The following is a 23,215-nucleotide window of genomic DNA, read 5'->3' on the forward strand; positions in this document are numbered from 1 at the left end:
CTTTTAAACAACAGAATATATGGGTTTTTCCTGAAAATATCTGCCATATAAAACATTTCCCAGATCTATTATTAAGTAGTTATGTATGAGGCCCTAACATTTAATACAAATATCACAGATCAACAACTAAGTTCTAATTTTTCATTCTTCTGAGACAGCTGGTACATTTTATTAAGTGTCTTTTTCACACGGAGAGAGGTCAACCGAGCTGCAGGATTCTGACTCCAGCATTCTGTCATCACCTTTATCATAGCTTTCAAATACTGAAAATAGAAACATACATAATTAATTAAAAACAGGAATAAGTAGTAATCTGAATAAATTGAACATGTGAAAATCTATCAATGTGACAGCCAACTAACAAAAATGCAGGAAAAGAATAATTAAGGTGGTATGGGTGTCTTTCGCCATCTTCGATTGTAAAAAACAGAGAATCTAAGGTACAGACTTTCAATCAAGTTAGCAAAATTTGAGTATTGCAGTTATACATGTCTACATCAGTTTAATTGAAGAGAGCAGCTGGCATGTCAGTTGCTGCTAGTAGTCCTTTGTTAATTTACATGTATGTATCATTGTAATTTTCTTAAGTTTCCTTTGTAACATTTTCTAACATCAGACTTAAGACTTCTTTCAAACTGAGTTTTACTATTCGTATTGATGTGTGTTTGTTTTTCTACATTGGCTTGAGGTATAGGGGAGGGGTGAGATTTCACAAAATATGTTAAATCCCGCAACATTTTTGTGCCTGTCCCCTAATCTGGAGCCTCTGTTAATCTTGTTTGATTTTTAATTTAGTTCATCTATATATTTCAGAGATTAGTATGACGTCCATTTTTACTGAACCAGCACACATTTTTGTGTAGGAGCCAGTTGAGGCCCGCCTTGAGGTGCAGGATTTCTCAGTGTGTTGAAGACCCATTGGTTGCCTTTGGCTGTTTTCTTCTTTTTGGTCGGTTGTTGTCTCTTTGACACATTCTCCATTTCCATTCTAAATTTTATAACATATCTTTAAATTTTAATGTTTATTCCTTTTTATTTTCATAGTTCCTGCTTTAGGGACTATAATTTTGTAAGTGTAACTATGTATTTATTCTTATTTGTGAGTTACCAACTGTATATGATTTTGTGGGCAAAATAAAAACCCAAAATTTAAATGTTCCATGAGGTAAAAATTCTATAAACTTTAATTATAACTTATCAAAAGGCAGCAGTTCTATCATCACAACAATACTGAAAAGCTTGAATCTGTAACCACCTTATCTTATACCTGGTCATTTAACCATGTGTTAGAAATCTTAACAGATCATTTAACCACCTATTGGGAATCTTACCTGGTCATTTAACCACCTATTAGTAGTCTTACCTGGTCATTTAACCACCTATTAGTAGTCTTACCTGGTCATTTAACCACCTATTAGTAGTCTTACCTGGTCATTTAACCACCTATTGGGAATATCTGGTCGCATTTTCTCTATACATACAACTTTTCTCATTTCATCAAAACTAGGATCTGGCTGTACACAGTCATAATATGGGCATTGTTGGTCTTCAACTACACCTTCTGAAATGAAAAACATGAAACTTTATTTGTGTGTGAACACACTACATTTTTTAATTATATATGCATAGTGACTTCTACTAACAAATTGATGAGAGTGCCATATTATCTTGCATAAATTTGCTAGTACTGCATTATATTATTCTTGGATGGACAATATTTCAGCAAGTTTGAGCAATAACCATTTTTATAATAAATTGGTGTCAAAATATTTCAATCATCTGATCAAACTCTTTTTTTAATGAGATTGTTCAATTCTGTGTATCTTATTAAAAAAAAAATAACTTGAAACTCATGAAAAAAGTACAACTGACATCCAACAGGGAAAAAAATCACCCGGGTAAACATTTCACTACAACATAAATATATGATATAGAAGCCTTCCTTTATTCTGTAATTGTAAGGTATACTCTGCCCATCACCTAAAGATGTTTCAAATTTGTAAAAATGAGGCAAGAAGTAAATATGCTATCAAAGTGGTATCTGATTTATGACAGATGGACTCAAAAGGCAGTAAAAAAGTGATACCTCCTGCCATTTTCTAGGTAAGATGATTGTGAAATGCTTGAAATGTATCTTCTACAAAAAGCTTGTCAGACTGAGTTAGGTGGATTAGGATGTTTTATATATTTACCACCTTACTTAAAGAAAGCCTTGAAACCTAAAGAATATATGTTCATATAAGTTGATTTTACCATTAGCAACACATCTGCGACATATCTCCCACATAACTAATCCAAACGCATAAATATCAGCTTTTCTATAAGCATCAAAATGATGTGTTAACAATGTTTCATCTAATACTTCTGGTGCCATATATCGTTTGGTTCCCTGTCTGGTGATAGGTGGTACATCTACTTCATTGTTTTCACTGAAATTTTAAACAAGAAGGTTAAAAATTATTTATAAGAGCCTATAGTTTTACAGCGTTTTTCTTGAGTGGGCCTGTTTTTATAAAGTATTTTGATATTTGTATGAACCTTTTAAATTTGTGTGTGTGTGTGTGTGCATTGGTTGGTGGATACCAATATCACAATTTTCTTCAAACTCTCAATAAAAGAATTTCCCTCTTCTTATGTTAACACTCCTTCAGGGTACAGAAAAGCCTGTCTTGTGATTGCTTACTGTCAAAAACTAATTCCATTTATTAGTGAAACTCAGATGCTACTCCTTGATCATGAAGAAGTTTCTGTTATAAATTTCATAAAGATCATGGAGATTTGACAAAGTTACTGATGTCTGAAAAACTTCACTATATTCTTTATCTAAGTGATAATGTAAAAAATACCCAGTTCATCTATCAGTAAAAACAGAAAGTGTAGGATGACTATGTCTCTCTTCTTCTACCCTCTTTCACAGCCTGACAATAATGGTCTCATAACAGGAGTGTATCTTGTTATCATTTGAACAGTAATATCTCTGTTTAACGCATTTAAGTGGTTCAACAACCATCTTTCAGAACAGAAGATATATATTTCTAAGGGGCTTTCTTCAGTTAATACTGAATACATGAATACTGCTATGTATATATCTAAATGGAAAGTAGTTTTACCTGATATATCTAACAGCTAATCCTAAATCAGCAATACAACAACTACCATCTCTTTTTACCAAAATGTTTTTACTTTTAATGTCTCTGTGAGCCATGGCAGGTTTTCCTGAAACATATCAAAGAAGAGTCTTATCTTGTATATTGGTAGGTTTATGTATTTTTGCAGAGATTACATAAATTCATTATTGCATCTCAAAATACTGTTCTTATTAAGACTATAAATGTTATGGAGAGGGTCTCATTGGGGGTTCCGATCCCAGAACCCAGCTTACTGTTTTGTCAGATTCCCATATTCCGCTTTCACTATGTGCGTTAGCAATTCTCATTTTTTTGTCATTTCCCAGGTCCCACAGGACCTCATTTCCCGTTTTTATGACACAATAATTTGACTTTTACATGTCTTCTTACAAAAAATCAAAAATCCGGTGTCACGCTTAGATCCCAATTAGTTTTAGTTTAAACATATTTTATTTGCTCAAAGCGAAAAAGGATCAGACACAAGTAAAACATACTTATAAAGTCTTCTCCACAATACAATATATACAACAATACAAATTGAACATGAGCATGCATCATATAATATAAACAACATACATATTACTTATCTATACTGAAAAAAGTAAAGGGAATGAGAAAAGAACGACAGAGATTAAGTTGATGATGATAATGATGATGATGTGCGTTTTACCTATGTTGATACTATACTACGAGGAATCGTTTTGATCTCTTTATAAAATTGAATACTTGTTTAAGAATTTGCACATTTTGATCATAGGAAAGAGTTTCTTTTCCAAAAACCAGTAGATCCCAATTAGACCCACTATGGAGACAAATTCTTAATTTTCAATTTACAAAAAAAACTCTATAAACAAATTTTACTATCAAACTGGTTTTAAAAGTGCTACAAGGTGTTCATTTGTGACCGCTCTTACAAAATGAAAATATTTTTTTTTTTAACATAAAAGTGTTTAAAAAATGTTATAAATGTCTACCTTTTGTGCCAAATATTTCTGTATGTAAATGTGTGAGTCCACATGATATAGTATGAACCATCTTTAGTGTGTCATCCACGTCCAGAATGTGTGTGGACAGGTAATCATACAGGGAACCATTCTCATGATAATCTGTTATCAAGAACAGCTGTGTCCAAGATCCTGTTCCCTTTATATCTGATGCTATAAAACCTATTGTTAAAAAAATAAGTGGTACATTGTACTGCTATAGTTAAAAAAACATCAAACAAGGCAGGGCCATTTCTACAATACAACAAGCTTTTGCCTTAAGCAGTAGTCTTTTCGTTTTCTGATGCAACTGTTTCCCTTTTTTTGTGTCTATAGTTTAAAGCAAAATTAAAACAAAATTAAATTTATGCAAAGTGCAATAAATAAACCTGCTTTATGCATACATTCTCCATTCTGTTAAACAAATTGACACCTGAGAAAATGCGGGAATGTTTCCCATAGGGGAAAAGTATGTTTTATTTCATAGATATAGTTCATATTTGCTTCTGATCCAGATTTCATTTTATTCTTTTTTTTTCTAATTGCAGTCTTTCTACAATGTAAAATGTGTTTTAAAATTATTTTTTTCATTATGTAAAGCAAATATTTGTTTTAAATAGTTTTATATGGTATGAAGGTCACTGGGCTTATCCATACAGTATTGAAAATCACATTGGTGCATCTTGGACAATACTGGTTTTCAAAATAAATAAAATAAGATATGGTATGATTGCCAATGAAACAATATTACAGCAGAGACCGAATGATGAAGTTAATAAATATACATCACTGTATGATCTTCAACAATGAGCAAAACACATATAGCATAGTAAGCTACAAAAGATTCATAAATGACAAATGTAAAACTATTCAAAGCATGTTTGTTCAAACAAAACAGCTTACTTAGGTCTAACCCATATTCTTAATCTTTTCAGGTAAATGTGTTTGTACAATTTTTCCTTTAGCCTACAAAATTTAGTGTAGGATGTTAAACATTGCTAATTGACAATGTTTTGATCAATACCTTTTTTTTTTTTCTAAAACCATGATATTTAACACAAACCTAGTATATTATCATGTCTAAGTAAAACTGTCTGATATAATTCTGTCTCTCTAAACCAACTGCCTTCTTCTGTTGTAAAGAATATTTTGACAGCAACATTTTCTTCCCTCCATTTTCCTTTCCAAACCTCTCCATATCTACCTTTACCAATACTTTTTATCAAATTAATCTGTCTTGCTATTGTTCTTTGGACCTGAAAATATAACAATCAAATTCTTGACTTTGGTAGGTTTATATGTGCTCAATAAACTAATTTACCATTTCATTTAAGTTTTTTTTTATAATAAAGATGCTAGAAAGACTGTAATCATCCTATGTATTGCAAGTTGTGTTGCATGCATATGTACATGTTCCTCTTAAATAGTTACTGTCTTATTCCTTCGAAATTTAGTCATATATTAAAGCTGATTGAAAACTGTTCCATGAGAAATTGAATGTAAGCAAATATGTATAACATGTTAGTAAAATGAAAGTTCATGTGTTCCCTGCTGATGTGCATATTTTATTTACCCAAAAACAATAACTCCAACATTTTTGTCTTTCGTTTTTTATCATTTGTGCTTACCCCATGTTATATTAAATAATGTCTAGTACACTCACCAAGAAAGGTATCCCTGACCCACTACCTGAGGAATGATCATTATAAGATTTGAGAGATTCTCCATTAAATATTAATAATGTAGGGAACACTCACCAAGAAAGGTATCCCTGACCCACTTCCTGAGGAATGATCGATATAAGATTTGAGAGATTCTCCATTACATATAAATAATATAGGGAACACTCACCAAGAAAGGTATCCCTGACCCACTTCCTGAGGAATGGTAGATATAAGATTTGAGAGATTCTCCATTACATATAAATAATATAGGGAACACTCACCAAGAAAGGTATCCCTGACCCACTTCCTGAGGAATGATCGATATAAGATTTGAGAGATTCTCCATTACATATAAATAATATAGAGAACACTCACCAAGAAAGGTATCCCTGACCCACTTCCTGAGGAATGATCGATATAAGATTTGAGAGATTCTCCATTACATATAAATAATATAGGGAACACTCACCAAGAAAGGTATCCCTGACCCACTTCCTGAGGAATGATCGATATAAGATTTGAGAGATTCTCCATTACATATAAATAATATAGGGAACACTCACCAAGAAAGGTATCCCTGACCCACTTCCTGAGGAATGGTAGATATAAGATTTGAGAGATTCTCCATTACATATAAATAATATAGAGAACACTCACCAAGAAAGGTATCCCTGACCCACTTCCTGAGGAATGATCGATATAAGATTTGAGAGATTCTCCATTACATATAAATAATATAGGGAACACTCACCAAGAAAGGTATCCCTGACCCACTTCCTGAGGAATGATCGATATAAGATTTGAGAGATTCTCCATTACATATAAATAATATAGGGAACACTCACCAAGAAAGGTATCCCTGACCCACTTCCTGAGGAATGATCGATATAAGATTTGAGAGATTCTCCATTACATATAAATAATATAGGGAACACTCACCAAGAAAGGTATCCCTGACCCACTTCCTGAGGAATGATCGATATAAGATTTGAGAGATTCTCCATTACATATAAATAATATAGGGAACACTCACCAAGAAAGGTATCCCTGACCCACTTCCTGAGGAATGATCGATATAAGATTTGAGAGATTCTCCATTACATATAAATAATATAGGGAACACTCACCAAGAAAGGTATCCCTGACCCACTTCCTGAGGAATGATCGATATAAGATTTGAGAGATTCTCCATTACATATAAATAATATAGGGAACACTCACCAAGAAAGGTATCCCTGACCCACTTCCTGAGGAATGGTCGATATAAGATTTGAGAGATTCTCCATTACATATAAATAATATAGGGAACACTCACCAAGAAAGGTATCCCTGACCCACTTCCTGAGGAATGATCGATATAAGATTTGAGAGATTCTCCATTACATATAAATAATATAGGGAACACTCACCAAGAGAGGTATCCCTGACCCACTTCCTGAGGAATGATCGATATAAGATTTGAGAGATTCTCCATTACATATAAATAATATAGGGAACACTCACCAAGAAAGGTATCCCTGACCCACTTCCTGAGGAATGGTCGATATAAGATTTGAGAGATTCTCCATTACATATAAATGATTCGCTTTGTCCAATATCATCTTTTAATAACTGTCTTTGTGATAAATTTCTTTTATATCTAAAATAAAAAGTAAAATAACATAACATAACTCAGCTGTCTTGTCCTATCATGTACAAGTTCATTCAATAAATTAACCATGCAATTTAAAGGATTGTTATTGGTATTGAAGAGTATCCTCAATCCAGCACTATTAAAAACTGTATATAGTGACAGGGCACTGTCATCAGTATAAAAACAATACAGAAAATCAAACCTAAAGTGCAAAATTTGGGAAGGTAAGGGACAACATCAAAAGATCAATGTAGGATAAAAAAAACTTAAATCAAAAAGTTTGGGGGTGGGGGCTCAACTTTGCTGCAAGTTTTGTTAATCTAAAATCGATTTTACATGTATCCCTATTGGTCAATCAATTTTTCCCAAATTAAGTTAAGAGTGGGGTGTGGGGGGGTAGCGAAAACGCTATGTGAATTAAGTTTTTTATCCTTCATTGAACTTTTGATGTCATCCCTAATAAATTACATCACAATGTAACCAAAATTAGTATAAATAGATGGTAACATCATATGTATGGAAGTAAACTCGAAGAAGAATGTTGAATAAAATGTGAATGTCACTAAACTATTTGTTGATATTATTCTGCCAAAAAGAATGAATATTTGTTTGTCATCTTGCATTACGGAACTAAAATATATTTTAAGTTATTGTCTCACGGTGTACAGTTTGTACCTAATCCAAATTTGATCTACAATTACATATCATTTCAACTGGCTTCACTTGGCTAGAGGTACTTATTCCAATTGCAAAGGGAATGCTGTTAAAATTATGACCACTGCTGGTTTGAAAAACATTTATTTCATATGTTTTAATAATAATTCATTGTGAACTATACAACCAGTACTCGACACCATTCCCAATTTGATTTTAAATGAACTATTGTGAAACTTAAATTCATCATAATTTATTATAACTTGTGAAATTTTATAAATCAGCTGCAGCCATGCAGTTTGCAGCTTTCCTGACACTAGATGAACAGTTGTTTATGTTTATAATGAACTAACCTTATATAGAGACAGGTAATTGTTATGATAAATATTATCAAACACGTAGACACTGACACAATTAAAGCTATTTGTGTGATGTCACTGAGTGAGGCTGTCGGCTGGATGTCTGAAAAAGATGACATTGATATTAGATAGGTATTTAATGTTAAGCGGCAAAATATTTGCATTTCAGGAAAAGATGATGGTACATGTAACATAATATAATTAATTTGCAGCATCGCTTGTCATTATACAATACACTAGCTCAGATCCAACATGTGAGAAATTGGGCTAAATACAATTGTTTACAATAAACACAGATAGCTTAACAGTCAAAATGTGTTGTGCATTTTCAAAAACATTTGTAACTTACAAAATGATAACAAAAAATTTGTAAATAGCAAGAAACAGATATCAATAATCATGATAATGTATTGACTCAATATAAATATATTTCAGCACTAAACAGAGAAATGCCTCTTGAAGCACAAAATTTTCTGTTTTTATACTTTGTCCTAACTCCTAATATCACTTTTATGCTAAGTCAATACATTATTTTTATGTTCATCTTTTAAGATGTTTTTAAATTGAGCCGTGGCGTGAAACCAGCTAAAATAAAGTAAGAAAGACAAATAGGCAACTATAAAAGCAGGCATGGTATTGGCTCAGTAAGATAACTTTTTATTTCTTGTAATGAAAAATTTGAAAATTTGAAAGCAATTGTTTACCCATTCTGATAAATTATTTTCAACTTCTCTGAGAAATCACAGCACAAATATGTGTTCTATTTGTTATCTCCCCTGAATCTGGAAACTAAGATTATTAAGAAATACGAACTGTGAATTACCCTAAACTGAATTTGAAGTAGAAAACATATCATAATATCATAAAACCAAAACTATGATATATCTGTCTTACTAAAAGATGAATATGTAATGTCATGAATATTGTTAAGTTGGCAGATATTTATTTTTCACTGGTCAATAATAATGTGTATGTACCTACCTGGAGAAGGAGTAGATTTGTCTTGTAAATCTGGCTCTATTTCTTCATTACAATAATCTTCTTCATCACAACATTCTATTGTTTTAGGTAATGCATGTGGTACTAAGTGTCCTTTACACTAAAATATAACAATATTATAACATGAACAAAACATACATTTATAGAAATTTATCCAAAACCATAGTAATCCATTTTCAACACTTGACATGTTGATGTTATTAATTTTTAGTTTAAATGTAAGACATTCTAAGGACTCAAACCTAAAATTTTGAGTATATTAATTAGTGAAAAATGTACATTAAATTGTAGATTTTTTTTTCTCATCCAAATTCTTGGAATTGATTCTTCCATACTGAATGTCAATAGAAAAGCAAACACATTAACAAAAATCCAAACTAACAATTGTTCTAAGACTGAGATAACCTCTTGGGATATGTGACAGAACATTTCCAGCAATTTTTAGATTTTTATCAAAAAATCAATTTCCACTTTGGATTGTCAATTCCCACCATAAAGAGCCCTTATAGCAGAGGTTACCAAAAAGAAATGCTATTGTGATCATATTTGGATGAAAATTGAATATATATAGAACTATTTTCAAATTTTAGAAATGAAAAAAAGTGGTTGAAAGACCTAACAGTTAAGATAAAACGAGCTAAATGTTTGAGGGCATGCATTGAAAGACCATTATTATATTGTTCATAAAAAGGAAACAAACTTGAAATTCAATGTACAGTTGCGAATTCAGGGCGAGAGTTCTGGGGGTTGGAACCTCCCTTTTTTCGGGATGATCAATGCATTTGAATGGGGACATATAGTTGGAACCCCAACTTTTTCCTGGGTTTGGACCCGCCCTTTAAAACATGGCTAGATTCACACTTAATGTGCAGCGTTTCTATTGGCACTTATAATTACTATACTTTACATGTATGTATCTAGTCACAATGGAGAAATTAACCTGTTATGCAATCTAGCCACAACAGAGAAATTTACCTGTGATGAAATGCAGCCACAATATAGGAATTTACCTGTAATGCAATCTAGCCACAACTGAGGAATTTACCTGTAATGCAATCTAGCCACAATGGAGGAATCTACCTGTAATGCAATTTAGCCACAATAGAGGAATTTACCTGTAATGAAATCCTGCCACAATATAGGAATTTACCTGTAATGCAATCTAGCCACAAGAGGGATTTACCTGTTATGAAATCCAGCCCCAATATAGGAATTTACCTGTAATGCAATCTAGCTTAAATAGAGGAATTTACCTGTTATGAAATCCAGCCCCAATATAGGAATTTACCTGTAATGCAATCTAGCTTAAATAGAGGAATTTACCTGTAATGTAATCTAGCCACAATAGAGCAATTTACCTGTTATGCAATCTAGCCACAATAGAGGAATTTACCTGTAATACAGAGTTTCCTGCTTTGTCTTTTTCATCGTCAGAAAAGCACCCATAGGTCCAATAATGTTCTTCAATACCATTTTCATAAGTAACTCTAATTGCAGTAAAACATTTACTGGTTGCTTCACATGTCTCATTCACTGCATCATGATGACAAGGGTCACATTTACATTTTATACTATTAACTGAAAGAAAAAAATATTAACAATATAAAATTGAACTAATTTGTTGCCTTTCCATCTATTTCATAACATTTGGTTGAGGCAAACTAAAATTTTAGGACAAACATATTGACTGACAAGGATAACACTTAATGTCCCCTACAACAAAAATTAAAGGCACCTTTCATTTAAATACAATTGTTTTAGAATTCAGGTTTGACGTTTTTTTTTAAAAAGAAGTCAAAAAGTATGTGTATATGTCGAATTGCCCCCATGATCTGTTCACACCCTACACATTCACGGCCAATTCTTATTGGTTTTGTGTTTTATAGTTTGAAATCAAGTTTTGATAAGTGAATTGCTAAAAATTATTTTTTTTCCATTGTTTCTAAATAAAATGAGATTCTAACAAAGTGGGTTTTTAGTGTCATGGCAAGACTTAAAGTGTATTGCTATAAACATGTTTTTTAATAATTCTAAATCAGGTTTTGGTTTTACAAGTAAGTTTTTTCTTTATTTTTTAGTAAATAAACCGAGATTGTGACAACTATTTTTTGGTGTTGAATAAATGGTAAGCATGGTAAGTTTATTGCTATAAATATATATTTTTTTAAACCCTCAACAATAACAACAAATTTAGCTATGCATAAAATTAAATACCAATTAGCAGTAATCATACATAATTATTTAACATTTAATAATTAATCATCAAATTGATAAAAAAAATCTATATAATGATTCCTCAATTTTTTTTAAAGAAAATAGAATATTATTTGGTATATATGTTGTGTACAAGTTGCGATTTTGTACAGGTTATAACCTGTACAAAAATATTGTACATATTATAACTTGTATAATGCAAAAATACAAGTTATAACATGTACAAAAGTACCTCGTACATGTGATAACCTGTACAAAATATTGCTTTGAAATGGTTTTAACTTGTACAAAATTAAAAAAAAGGGATATGTTTCTATTATCCCAATAGATGCTATTAACCTCAATAATATTTTCATAACTTTTTTATTATTCCTTCATGTTTGTGTGTTTTGTCCTTTTTTGATACAGTTTAGGTCCAGGGGTCGGTATTACGAAGCATTCCTTAGACCTGCCATACAATATTTTTTTATGATCCTCTTATGACGACTATCTATGGACATATCTTTATTTGATGAATAATAATTGTGAGTGTCCACTTTGAAATTAGTAAAATACTTTTATTCTAGTTGACACTAATAGACATAAGAGGATGGCCAGGATAGATGTGTCTTTAAATAACATTGGGTATGGAAATGGGGTATGTGTCTAAAAGACAACAACCCGCCCATGGAGCAGACAACATCCAAAGGCCACAAAAAGATGCGTTTAAAGTAGAGGATACATATTTAAAACATCAAAATGAAATTCGCCTCATGCAATGATCTTATAGTTTGTAAAAAACAAATTGAGTTATAAATTTACATAAGTCATGCTGAAGGCCAAAAATGTTGAAGAGTAGTTCCAAATATATTGATAATGAAGTGTGGTCCGATGAAAACTATTTCAGCTCTCTCTTGCTTTTACATAGTAAGCATATAAGACATTGTTTCAGTCTTTGCATGCTATAAAACGAGAGGGAGAAGTTTTACTCAAAATTATTAGGCATTGTTCTTAAATTTTTTGGAAGAATTTAGTAATTTCTATCTAATGTAATTGTCATTGAGGAAATGCAAGATTTTAGTAAATAGTGTCACACTTATTTAAGCCATGATGGACTGCATAATACATACAATTAAATGAAAACACATTTTCCAACATAAGTCATGAAACATAACCAGTTTTACCCATATATCTTCAATGAGGGGGGATAGGTCCTTTAGCTTGACTACGGGATTGGGTATTTTTAAGCTTGGGATTTCGGGATTGACCATTTCGTGATCAAGGAATCCTTTTTTTTGGATTTCGGGACGTCAGGATTTACTTTATTTAAGTCCGGGATTTCGGGATCAGGACCCCTCCTATCCCCCCTCTTCAATGGGAAAATTATTCTAATTCTTCCTGGGCGAACTATTTATTTTTTTGTTATCTCATATCAGGCCTTTTATCTTTGCCCTAAATTATTATCTATGGAGTATATTAAATCCATGTGTTTACATCACACATTGCTGTCAACAAATGCAGGTAAATATCACTACATGCAGAATTTTAGGTGTCCCAAAGGTCTTTTTAGAATAAATGTGATGCTTTAGTGCTTGAATCAGTTGAATGTGATGAAGTTTAAATTATTTGTTTATATATATTTTGTAAAAAGATACATACGTGTACCTAGTCCAAATACATATTTTCGAACATATGCCTTTCAAGACATCATAATTATTTGGACTAACAATTAGTAACATGTACCATGAAATTGAATAGCATTTTAATAACTGTTTCAATTTTCAATCAGAATAAACATTTGGATAATACCTTATCTAAGGAGGTATACAGTATATAAATCCTTGCCTTCACTTCAGTTATTTTCTAGGGGGCGTGCTCTTTCTGTGTCAAGTGTTTATGTGAGTTTATTATTTTTGAGTGTAAATATTGAAGAAACCGCTTATTAAAATAAATTAAAGAAGTATTTTCCTGTAGGCTGTGGTCATTCCAGAAAACTATCACATTAGAAAAAAATCAATTGATGTTAATTACCTTGTTCAATGAAAAATATGGAAAAAGTTGAAATAAACAATGAAAGGAAAAGTATGCGACTGGTCGTCGCCATATCCCCTTTTGTCCTTCACCTTTGCACAGTGATTTCCGTTTCCGGTTTCAAAGTTGTCTGCTTTTCAAAGCATTTCAGAATATATAGCAATTTGTGGTAAAAATAATGTGTGACAGCTCCTCATATTTCGGTATTCCGATAAAACGAATATTAATCGACTCTCTTTTAATAGAACATACCATATCTTTAATATTTTATGTCTTTATCAGTTTGGAGACAACCAACCAAAGCCCAAAGGCAAAGGTGGACAACTTTATCCCCCAACTAAGTTATATCATAAATAGTAGAAAGGTTGATTAGGGCTAATATGGCTATTCCCCTTATACTAATAAAAGTTCTCCCAAATTAACAATATCACAGGCAAAGTAATCCCTTAAATTATTTGGTGTGACATCAGACAACATCATATGCTATTTTGCTGTACTGTTACACCACTATCCCAGGTGTGAGGTGATGGAATGGTTGAATGTGGGTAGTATATATGGAAGAAGAATAATATCTTCTTTTTCCTTTAGTTTATTATCGACATTTTATGCAAGAAAAACATTCAGAAGCATATGATTAAAACATCTTGTCACACCAAAAAGGAGCATATGAAGAATTAACATGCACCAATTAACCTCTGAAGCAATTGCATCATATTGATTTAATTCAACTAGAATTAAAATTTTTATAGACTTGGCTGGATTTAGAACTTAACTTTTTTTTTGGGACCTGCCTATTGTTGAAAACTTCTAAATGTCGTTTAGTTCTTGAAACAATGAAAAAGGAGCTTCACACATATTTATTGCTGTGTATGAAGTTTTAGTTGCATTTTTTCCAGGCATCTACAAATATTGATAAATTTATTTTCAAACTTCATGAATACACGCAATTCCTTGATAGCTTGGGTATTATGACTTAGTCGATGTTCACTGTTCTACTTTATCAAAATTGCCCACATTAAAAGATTAAAATACTAATATTTCACTCCTTAATGCAATCTTGGTACCACATATTCTAGTTATTATCAATAAAAGGACACTTTTTTTAAAAGTACAGATCTGAGAATACTCGCATATATATATACTGACAGCTAGTTGGCATATTTGTCAAAAACTAGAGTTTAGAAAAGCTGTAAACAATAAAAAATAAAAAGGAAAATGGTAATTAAGTGTAGATTATATGACCAGTATAACTATATGAATTTTTCAATTTCAGATCCAAAACATTTTTAACTGCCTTTACTGGTTTGTACATGATGATTGTCTGGAAGGAGATGATTGTATAGAACTTTGTTTACATCAACAATATTTGGATAGTGAGTAATTTTTACATCCATCTTCACCTAATGCTACAATTATTTTCATGAGGAAAGGATAAACCATTCCCAATGTAAAGCTGACACATTGCAAGTCGAGGACTTCTGAAGGCATTGTAGAAAATTTTGTAGGCACTTAACAGTTTATACAATGTTTTATTCAAAATAGGTTTATAGGGTTGTGCATAAGCTCAGCTTCTGTAAGTCATCTACTCAGGCATTATATAAGAGAGGTTAATACTTACTAGTTTATTTAATCTTCATCTTTATTAGGAGAGGATTAGTCGCATTTGATAATCACATCACAAAATTTAACATTTAAGATAATAAACAAGGATAAAGTTCAGGATCACTTGCTGCATGAAAGAAAACATTTTGTAGACACCATAACACATGATTTTGGCAGCAATTCTATAAATATATGACGAAAGATCTTTAATTATCAATTTATGTTTTGAACACCAGTAGTAAATTTTAATTAGATTATGAGCAAATAAATTAATGCTCAAGAAGGAGTATGAACGTTTTCACTTTAATATTTTCCCATCAAAACTAAATTACAGATTTATTCTGACCTGTGCACTTTTGAGTTATGTACTGTTCATTTTATTTGTCTAGTTTTAAACATATTTACTTATTTGTCTTAGTTTAGGCTTATATACAACTGTAGATTTTAAAAGGAATCATTATACATATAATAATAATAATTGTTATTTTGTGTATAAAATTGTTCTGTCTGATTTTTTATCTTTAAGGAAAGAATAGTTGGATTTAGATAGTTCACTGAAAATTGGAGATATTTGGGCATGAAACAAAAACAGAAGTAGAACCAGTTTTAAATCCATGATTGCATGATTTTTTTTACATTGTCTTATTTTGTAGCAATAGCAATGCTTAAGCAAATAGTACAGACAGTCCTGCTTGTGACATCTACAGCAGTGGTAATACCCTACACAACGTCATTGCTGGGAAGTCTACTGTATGGCTGGCCTAATACAAAGAACAAATATCGCAGAGCATTTAGTCCAAAGAAAGTTTATGCTTTTAATTATGCTGTACTACAAAAGTTATATACTACCTTAAAATATGCATCTTCCTACATGAAATGGAAGAAACTCTACAACAACCTAGATCCATTTACTGTCAGAAAGGTAAATAATCATTTGAACCTTACTGTCAGACTTGTACCTTCAAATGGCCATTGCCTTGTCTTTCACTGTCAGAATGGTAAATAATGTGTTGAACCTGACTGTCAGATTTGTACCTTCAAATGGCCATTGCCTTTTCTTTCACTGTCAGAATGGCAAAGAACCTGTTCTTTGTGCTTTTATGTCAGAGGGAAGTCAGTGCTTTGTAAATCATAGTAAAAAAATATGAGTAGTCAAGGCTTTGTTAATCGCTGTCAGAAATCTAAATATCAGAAGTGATAACTTTATACTATCAATGTAACATTAGTTATTGCTCTCAAATCAAATTGGAATAAAGATATGTTTACAAATAAATTCGATTTTAAAGTGCTGTTATAAAGGATTCTTATGTAAGCTTACTGTATTTTAACTACCGGTATTGTTGTTTTATTTTAGAACATACCATATGGGAGAAATGATTGTACTCTAGACTTGTACCATCCTAACATTCCACGAAAGGATGGTGGGGATATGTCAATGCCAGTGGTTGTGTTTGTGTATGGAGGGGCCTGGTCTTCTGGAGAAAAGACCATGTATGGTCCACTCTGTGTAGAGATTGCAAATAGACTGAAGGCAGTAGTGTGTTGTCCAAATTTATCAATTTATCCAAAGGTTTGTTGTTTACTTTAATAGGGATAAACATAATAGACGGCTTTCAAATTCATACATTTTCCTGAACAATTCCTATGTCACAAAACTAAGGTATAAATTATAAAGTTATAGTAAGAAATGATTGTTAAATGACAACATTTACTCCAATTGATCTTTGGTCAACCAGTGTAACTCTTTCATAAACCACTCAAGTTTGGTCTATGTAATATATTTTGTATTTTGATAGCCTACTTTTGGTTTAAACTGCATGCAAGCAGCTGTTCAAAATGACCTATATGTAAGCTTGCTATATTTGGTTTAAAAACATACAACATGGAAGAAATGACTTGTATCATCCTAAAATTCAATGAATAACTTTTTTGATTTAGATATTTTTTGCAGTTAATGTGATAGTAAAAGTACACTATTTCTTAAGAAATTGTAATGTGTACTCAATGTTAATGATACATGCATACATATCCAACAATAACCAAATCATTTACAGATTGTATTTATACTAGTACATGTACTAAAACTTAAGAACTTGAAAATCTTATTGTATTGAGTTTTTATACCATGGGTTTTTGTAATACGGCCCCGAGAACACAGTTATTTCGTAGTGTATTTATACAATAATGTCAAATTAAAAAAATTGCACCTGCTCTTTCTTAAAAAGATTTTTACAGTGTGGGAAAGTGTATCAAATAAAAAATGCAAGTTATACACTGTTTACACTAGGGACTATATTCGTAGACAACAAAAACCAAAGGACAATAACTGTGTCCTTGGACCATACCAGGGCCAATAGAAATAAAAGAAGTGAAAAGTGAAAAGAAGTCTGACCTGTTTTGTACAATATATGAGATTGATACCATTGATAAACAATAATTGTTTTTGCAGGGCTATGTGGATGATATGATACAAGATGTTGTAGACTGTGTGGCATGGGTTTGTGACAATCCACATATACATGGTGCTAATAAGGTATATAATGATAGCAATATACTTTTTATCAAAGCATGTAAATTGTGTTTTGTATCCCTATTGTATTTTATTTATTTGTCAGAATGCTGACCTGTCCAATTATTGGACTTACAGGAGATTTCCGCAGCAAGATGTGTTGACCAGACAAATTTAATACTTGAATTTTATGTTTTATGAATTAAGCTTAAAAGAAAATCAACCTTTTTAAAATGCAGTTGATAAATTTCATTGGTAAAATTACATTTTTGTAAGAAGGACATAACATTTGAATAAAAAAATATAGTACGAGGTATATTCAATTGAACACTGATCCATTGCACAATAGATTAGAAGAAAATATTTTCCCTACAAATGGAGTAGATAAATAATGATTAGTATCAATCATGAGCCATATTTGAAAGTATGTGCTTAAGAAACTACTACATATCATCAACATAAAAAAGACAATCTAATATAAAAAAAAATCTTTATTTTGCAGAATGATATAGTACTCATTGGACATTCCTCAGGAGCACATTTATGTGTGATGTCAGTTCTAGAATTGCTAAGCTTAGAAATTCCAGGTGAATCTCAGCAAAGCAGGATCAGATTTGATGAATCATATTTTAACAATAAGCCTCGTTCTGACACACTTGATGATAGTTCAGGATCATCAGCATCTTTCTGTGTGGTTAATGATAACCAGGAGAAGTCAGTTATAGCTCCTGTTTCTACTGAAACCAAAGATAGTATGCCTAGCTTACCAGAGAGTACTGAGGGTACCAGTTTAACAACCAGTACGTTTGAGATGGTCAAGTCAGAAGAAGCTGACCTTGAGAGTCAAGAAACTGATGACAAAATTAGTGACAATACAGAAGGAAAAAGTGAAGAAAAGGGAGATAATTCACAAAGTATGGCTAGTGGTGATACAAATAAAGGAGAAACTGAACTAAAGTCAGCAAGTCAAACACAGGATCTTGAAACTATTAATAGCAATGATGAAATAGCCAGACCAAAGGAACTGGAGCCACATGCCACTCTGACAGATCTTAGTAAATCAATTAAAGTAGTCATAGGTAGTTATCATATTTTGATTTTATGTTGAAAACTGTAGTGATGATTTTTAAAAGTAATTTATGTTTTTTCTTATAACATTAATGTAACGTTGGTAGCCTATATATATTAACTAAGAGACAAGCCATGTGTACTGATTAACATACTTTATCTAATGCCAGAGCTAAGTAATCAACACAAATACATAAAGCAATACGACGCGACCTTATCTGCTATGTCTATCAACACAACACATGCGTGAACTCTGAACTGTATAGATATTTATGAATGAATGAAAGTTACAATATTACAATTAAGGGATACTTTGAACTGTGTTTTCATAGAATTCGGATCTCATAAACTTTCGATTATTGTAATGACTAACATCATTTAGGTCACACTTTCTTAATTTTTAAACTCCTTTAAAACAGCTGACAAAGTTTTATAACACTTGTACATATTGTAGGAATTCCTAAACCAAAACTGTGAGGGTGTTCATCTGGTCTCATACACACTCATTTGGTCTTGTAAGCCCTATAATAATTACAATTCTTTTGAGCTTCAAAACTGTTTTATTTCCACAGTGTAAATAGTATTCTCTTTCGCGTCTGAAAAGCAAACAATTGTTAAATAAGAAATATATTCCTTGGAAGTAAACATATTTATTTATGAGAAAAAAATCAGTGCTGATTAACTTTTCTTACATAAGTTATTTCACTTGGTAAAAAAAAAGTTATATGGAAATTGCATTGTTAGGGCACTCAATAAAAAAAAGAAGATGTTGTATGATTGCCCATGAGAACTCTTCACAAGAAATCAAATGACACAGAAATTAACAACTATGTATCATTGTACAGCTTTCAAACCTACCTTTTTAGGAGTATTTTTTTCTGAAATTTATGTTAATGGTGTATATCAACAAAGTCTTTAGCAAGATCATTTTGTTTTTCATTAGTTATTTCCCTTTTCTGACCCTGTAGTCCAACTCGTGTAAAGTTTTATAAGATGATATAATGTGCATTACTAGATAGCTTTTACACAAGGCAACTTATTTGTATTGGCATATGTTGTTTTATTAAATCTTTAATCTAAATGCAAAGATTGACAAATAAATTGACAACTAATCTTATTGACTTTTATTTTGAATAGGTTTGGCAGGAGTGTATAACATTAGTGATCACTTTGAACATGAGTCAACAAGAGGTATAGAAGACATATCTTGTATGGCCAGAGCTATGTATGGACAAGAATATTTTGATAGATTTTCACCAATTGTGCTATGTAGAACATTATCACCCAATGCAAGGTAAGATGTGGGAAAATTGTGTTTTTTAAGGTGACCTTGAAATTGATTTTTTTTAAACTAGCGATTTTGTTTATTTGTTGTAAAATATTCAATGCTGCAATTTGAAAGAAAAAAGATATACTATTGTTAAATACTTTTTTTTTAATTTGATTACACAAAAGAATGTTAGACATTTCCTGGTGCAGTATTATATCGCATTATTAACATTCATTTAACCTTATATATAGTCTTGTGGTAGTGTGTTAGCCTCACCTGTATGGCAAGCCAAAGTGGACAAAAAGAGCTATTTTCTAATATTAGAAAATCATTTTCTAATATTAGAAAATAATTTTCTAATATTAAAAAATCATTTTCTAATATTAAAAAAGAAAAAGTCTATTTATTGATATTAGAAAATGATTTTCTAATATTAGAAAATGATTTTCTAATATTAGAAAATGATTTCTTAATATTAGAAAATGCTTTTTTAATATTAAAAAATCATTTCTTAATATTAGAAAATCCTTTCTTAATATTAGAAAATCCTTTTTTAATATTAGAAAATTATTTTCTAATATTAGAAAATCATTTTTTAACCTGTGGGTGGTTGTGGATTAAGATCCAAGCCAGTTCAAGCCAAAGACTTCAAAATTTGTTTATGTGTTGGTCATGTTGTAGTCAGCAGTATTCTTTGTGTTACCTTGTGAATTAGCACATAAAAAACAAGTTCAGTGTATCAGTCAAGTGCATAGCAGGTTTTATACTCATATCACATTATTTTGTTCTTGTCCTGAATGTGCATTAGATATTTGTCAAAAGACTTTTCACAGCCATTAATCTATCATATTCTTCATTTGAGTATATATCTTTTAATGTTATTGCTGTTTTAGGGTAGGAAAAGTTGACATTGTATTTTGAATGAGAAGACGAGCAGTTTCTGATGTTTTATGCAACACAATTTTCTGATATTTAAAGCTTACCCTCTTTTGCAGTGCTCCTTGTGTACTACTGTTACATGGAACAGAAGATTATGTTGTACCAGTAACGTCGACAACCAAACTAGCTGAAGCGTTACAAGATAACATGATGGACGTCACCGTGAGGATTATTCCCGGTTGTGATCATTATGAAATCTGTCTGGACATGATGTTACCCAAGTCTAAGTTCTACAAACCAATGATTGATTTATTGTTAGAAGTTACAAATAAAGTACTAAATAGGAAAATTATTGCCTGGTCAGATTCTAATTGATGTTGACCATTGTGTAGGTGTATTTGCATTGGTATATATGTGGACAATATTTACAGATGTGGTAATGTATATGCATTGTATTTCATTCCACAACAAATTTTAAAAATGTATTTCCAACAATTGATTTCTATGCACAGGCAAAATACACAATCATGAAGCAGTTAAAAATTGACATTAATATGAAAAAAATGTGGGTAATTGTTTTTGTTTAGTGACTTGAAAAGTCAAATTTAACTTAGTATGATTTTTGAAGAAAAACATTGCATGTTTGATTTTTGTTTATCAAACACTTTTAAAATACATTGTAAGCCTTAAGTTTTTAGGCATGGTCCACTGAATTTGATGTAATTATACTGTTCATGACATTTATCTGGTAACTTACTAGATGTACTTCAAAAGGGATATCCACTCCCACATACATCCAGTTATATCACAGATAATTCACCAGTAATTATAGTATATAATTTTGCTTATGTGTACTTGACGATACATTTCTGTGTGTTAACGTTTTTTGTTCCTCATCATTCAGATTTTTTTTATGTTGTCAACTGCAGTACATCCAAGATCTTACAGAATATTAAGACATTTGTTTGTCGCTATTTGCCATTTTTTCATGATCATCTGTCCATACCAAATTATTTTCTGTGATTTAGTCATGATCATGAATAGTTTTTGATACACAATACTGTGGATTCATTATTATTCGTTGGATACCAATTTTCGTGGATTTCGTGGGAACAGTTGAACCACGAAATTAAATGTTCAACGAATGACAAATTTTCTTATGGCTTGTATGCAGACTTCGGCAAAAACCACGAAATTAAATATCCACGAACATGTAAGTTTTCCTCAATCCACGAAAATTGGTACCCACGAAAATAAATGAATCCACAGTACTTAACATCATGCAGTAAACACGTATGAATTCTTTCCAAAGTTTCCTTTAACATTGAATAAAGTAAAGTTTTACCAACTTTTGTCTATGAAGAAAACATTTTGTCTGTATTGCCTTAAAATATATTATTTCTTCTTTGAATATGAATCCTACATTATGACTAACTCATGTTCCATTTTTATTAAGAATTGAATAAGAGTGGTCTGAATAGAGTGCCATTTATGTAAAATAGCATTTTAGAACAAATTTTGTGATAATTTTGTAAATGTAAAAATTTTTTGTTGTTTGTGTTCTATGTGTAATTGAATTTGTTCAGCTTTTTTGTTAATGAATAACAAAGCAATTGTTTACTAAGATGCATTTTGTTTTATAATAAGTTCCTATATGACAATTAAATATGAAATTAGATATTGATTTATCATTTTGGTAACTGTTTCAATATAATGCCATATATCAAATAAAATTGAGAATGGAATGGGGATATGTCAAAGAGCAGATAATAGCGGAAGACCACCAATGGGTCTTAAATGCAGTGGGGAAATTCAGCATCTGGAAGTAATCTAAACAGCTGAATGAATACTGATGAAACTAAGTACAGCTGTGGAACACTACCCTAGCTTGTAATTTAAGGACTATAACCAGATGCTCCGCAGGGCGTAGCTTTATACGACCGCAGAGGTTGAACCCTGAACGGTTGGGGCAAGTATGGACACAACATTCAAGCTGGATTCAGCTCTAAATTTGGATTGTGATTTAATAGTTGACACAGCATAGGTTTCTGACACAGAATGAATGTGTTCTAATGAACTTAAAATTTTTGTTTTCTCTTAGAGCAATTCACTATGCTGTTGAATATTAATCCTCTCAAAAAAATGTTTGAAGAAAATATCTTTTTATTTATGAAATTTCAAATGAGAAAAATTGAACCCAATTTTTTAATCACATCCCCCTTTCCCTTATTCCAAAACTAATC

At 31.4% G+C, this 23,215-nt stretch overlaps 2 protein-coding genes across 3 annotated transcripts; one reads left to right on the plus strand and one right to left on the minus strand.

Annotated features, from left to right (window-relative positions):
- LOC134725627 (bone morphogenetic protein receptor type-1B-like) lies at positions 1–13,838 on the minus strand. The gene is made up of 11 exons (XM_063589594.1): positions 13,645–13,838; positions 10,814–10,998; positions 9,403–9,520; positions 8,416–8,524; positions 7,279–7,414; positions 5,175–5,367; positions 4,103–4,294; positions 3,111–3,216; positions 2,254–2,429; positions 1,428–1,561; positions 1–263 (listed from the first exon to the last, which is right to left on the minus strand). Exons 1-11 carry the CDS (start codon positions 13,715–13,717, stop codon positions 120–122), a joined length of 1,566 nt encoding a protein of 521 aa, XP_063445664.1. The 5' UTR covers positions 13,718–13,838; the 3' UTR covers positions 1–119.
- LOC134725628 (uncharacterized) lies at positions 13,736–22,413 on the plus strand. Of its 2 annotated transcripts, none has more exons than XM_063589596.1 (8): positions 13,736–13,813; positions 14,918–15,017; positions 15,900–16,168; positions 16,601–16,816; positions 17,696–17,779; positions 18,258–18,834; positions 19,961–20,117; positions 21,089–22,413. In XM_063589596.1, exons 3-8 carry the CDS (start codon positions 15,908–15,910, stop codon positions 21,345–21,347), a joined length of 1,554 nt encoding a protein of 517 aa, XP_063445666.1. In that variant the 5' UTR covers positions 13,736–13,813; positions 14,918–15,017; positions 15,900–15,907; the 3' UTR covers positions 21,348–22,413. The 2 variants fall into 2 exon arrangements, with proteins under 2 accessions (XP_063445666.1, XP_063445667.1); XM_063589597.1 differs by having other exon boundaries at positions 13,755–13,847.
- Positions 22,414–23,215: the final 802 nt, after the last annotated feature.

The sequence above is a fragment of the Mytilus trossulus genome, chromosome 7 (genome assembly GCF_036588685.1).
Source record: "Mytilus trossulus isolate FHL-02 chromosome 7, PNRI_Mtr1.1.1.hap1, whole genome shotgun sequence".
Lineage (NCBI taxonomy): Eukaryota > Metazoa > Mollusca > Bivalvia > Mytilida > Mytilidae > Mytilus > Mytilus trossulus.

Coding starts and splice junctions, on each gene's coding strand:
- LOC134725627 (XM_063589594.1), bottom strand. CDS start 13,717: ATGGCGACGACCAGTCGCATACTTTTCCTTTCATTGTTTATTTCAACT. Junction 7,415..8,415: donor ATTACCTGTCTCTATATAAG/GTTAGTTCATTA, acceptor TTTTTATTTTAG/ATATAAAAGAAATTTATCAC. Junction 4,295..5,174: donor TAGACATGATAATATACTAG/GTTTGTGTTAAA, acceptor TTTTAACAATAG/GTTTTATAGCATCAGATATA.
- LOC134725628 (XM_063589596.1), top strand. CDS start 15,908: ATGCTTAAGCAAATAGTACAGACAGTCCTGCTTGTGACATCTACAGCA. Junction 16,169..16,600: donor ATCCATTTACTGTCAGAAAG/GTAAATAATCAT, acceptor GTTTTATTTTAG/AACATACCATATGGGAGAAA. Junction 20,118..21,088: donor ACATTATCACCCAATGCAAG/GTAAGATGTGGG, acceptor CCTCTTTTGCAG/TGCTCCTTGTGTACTACTGT.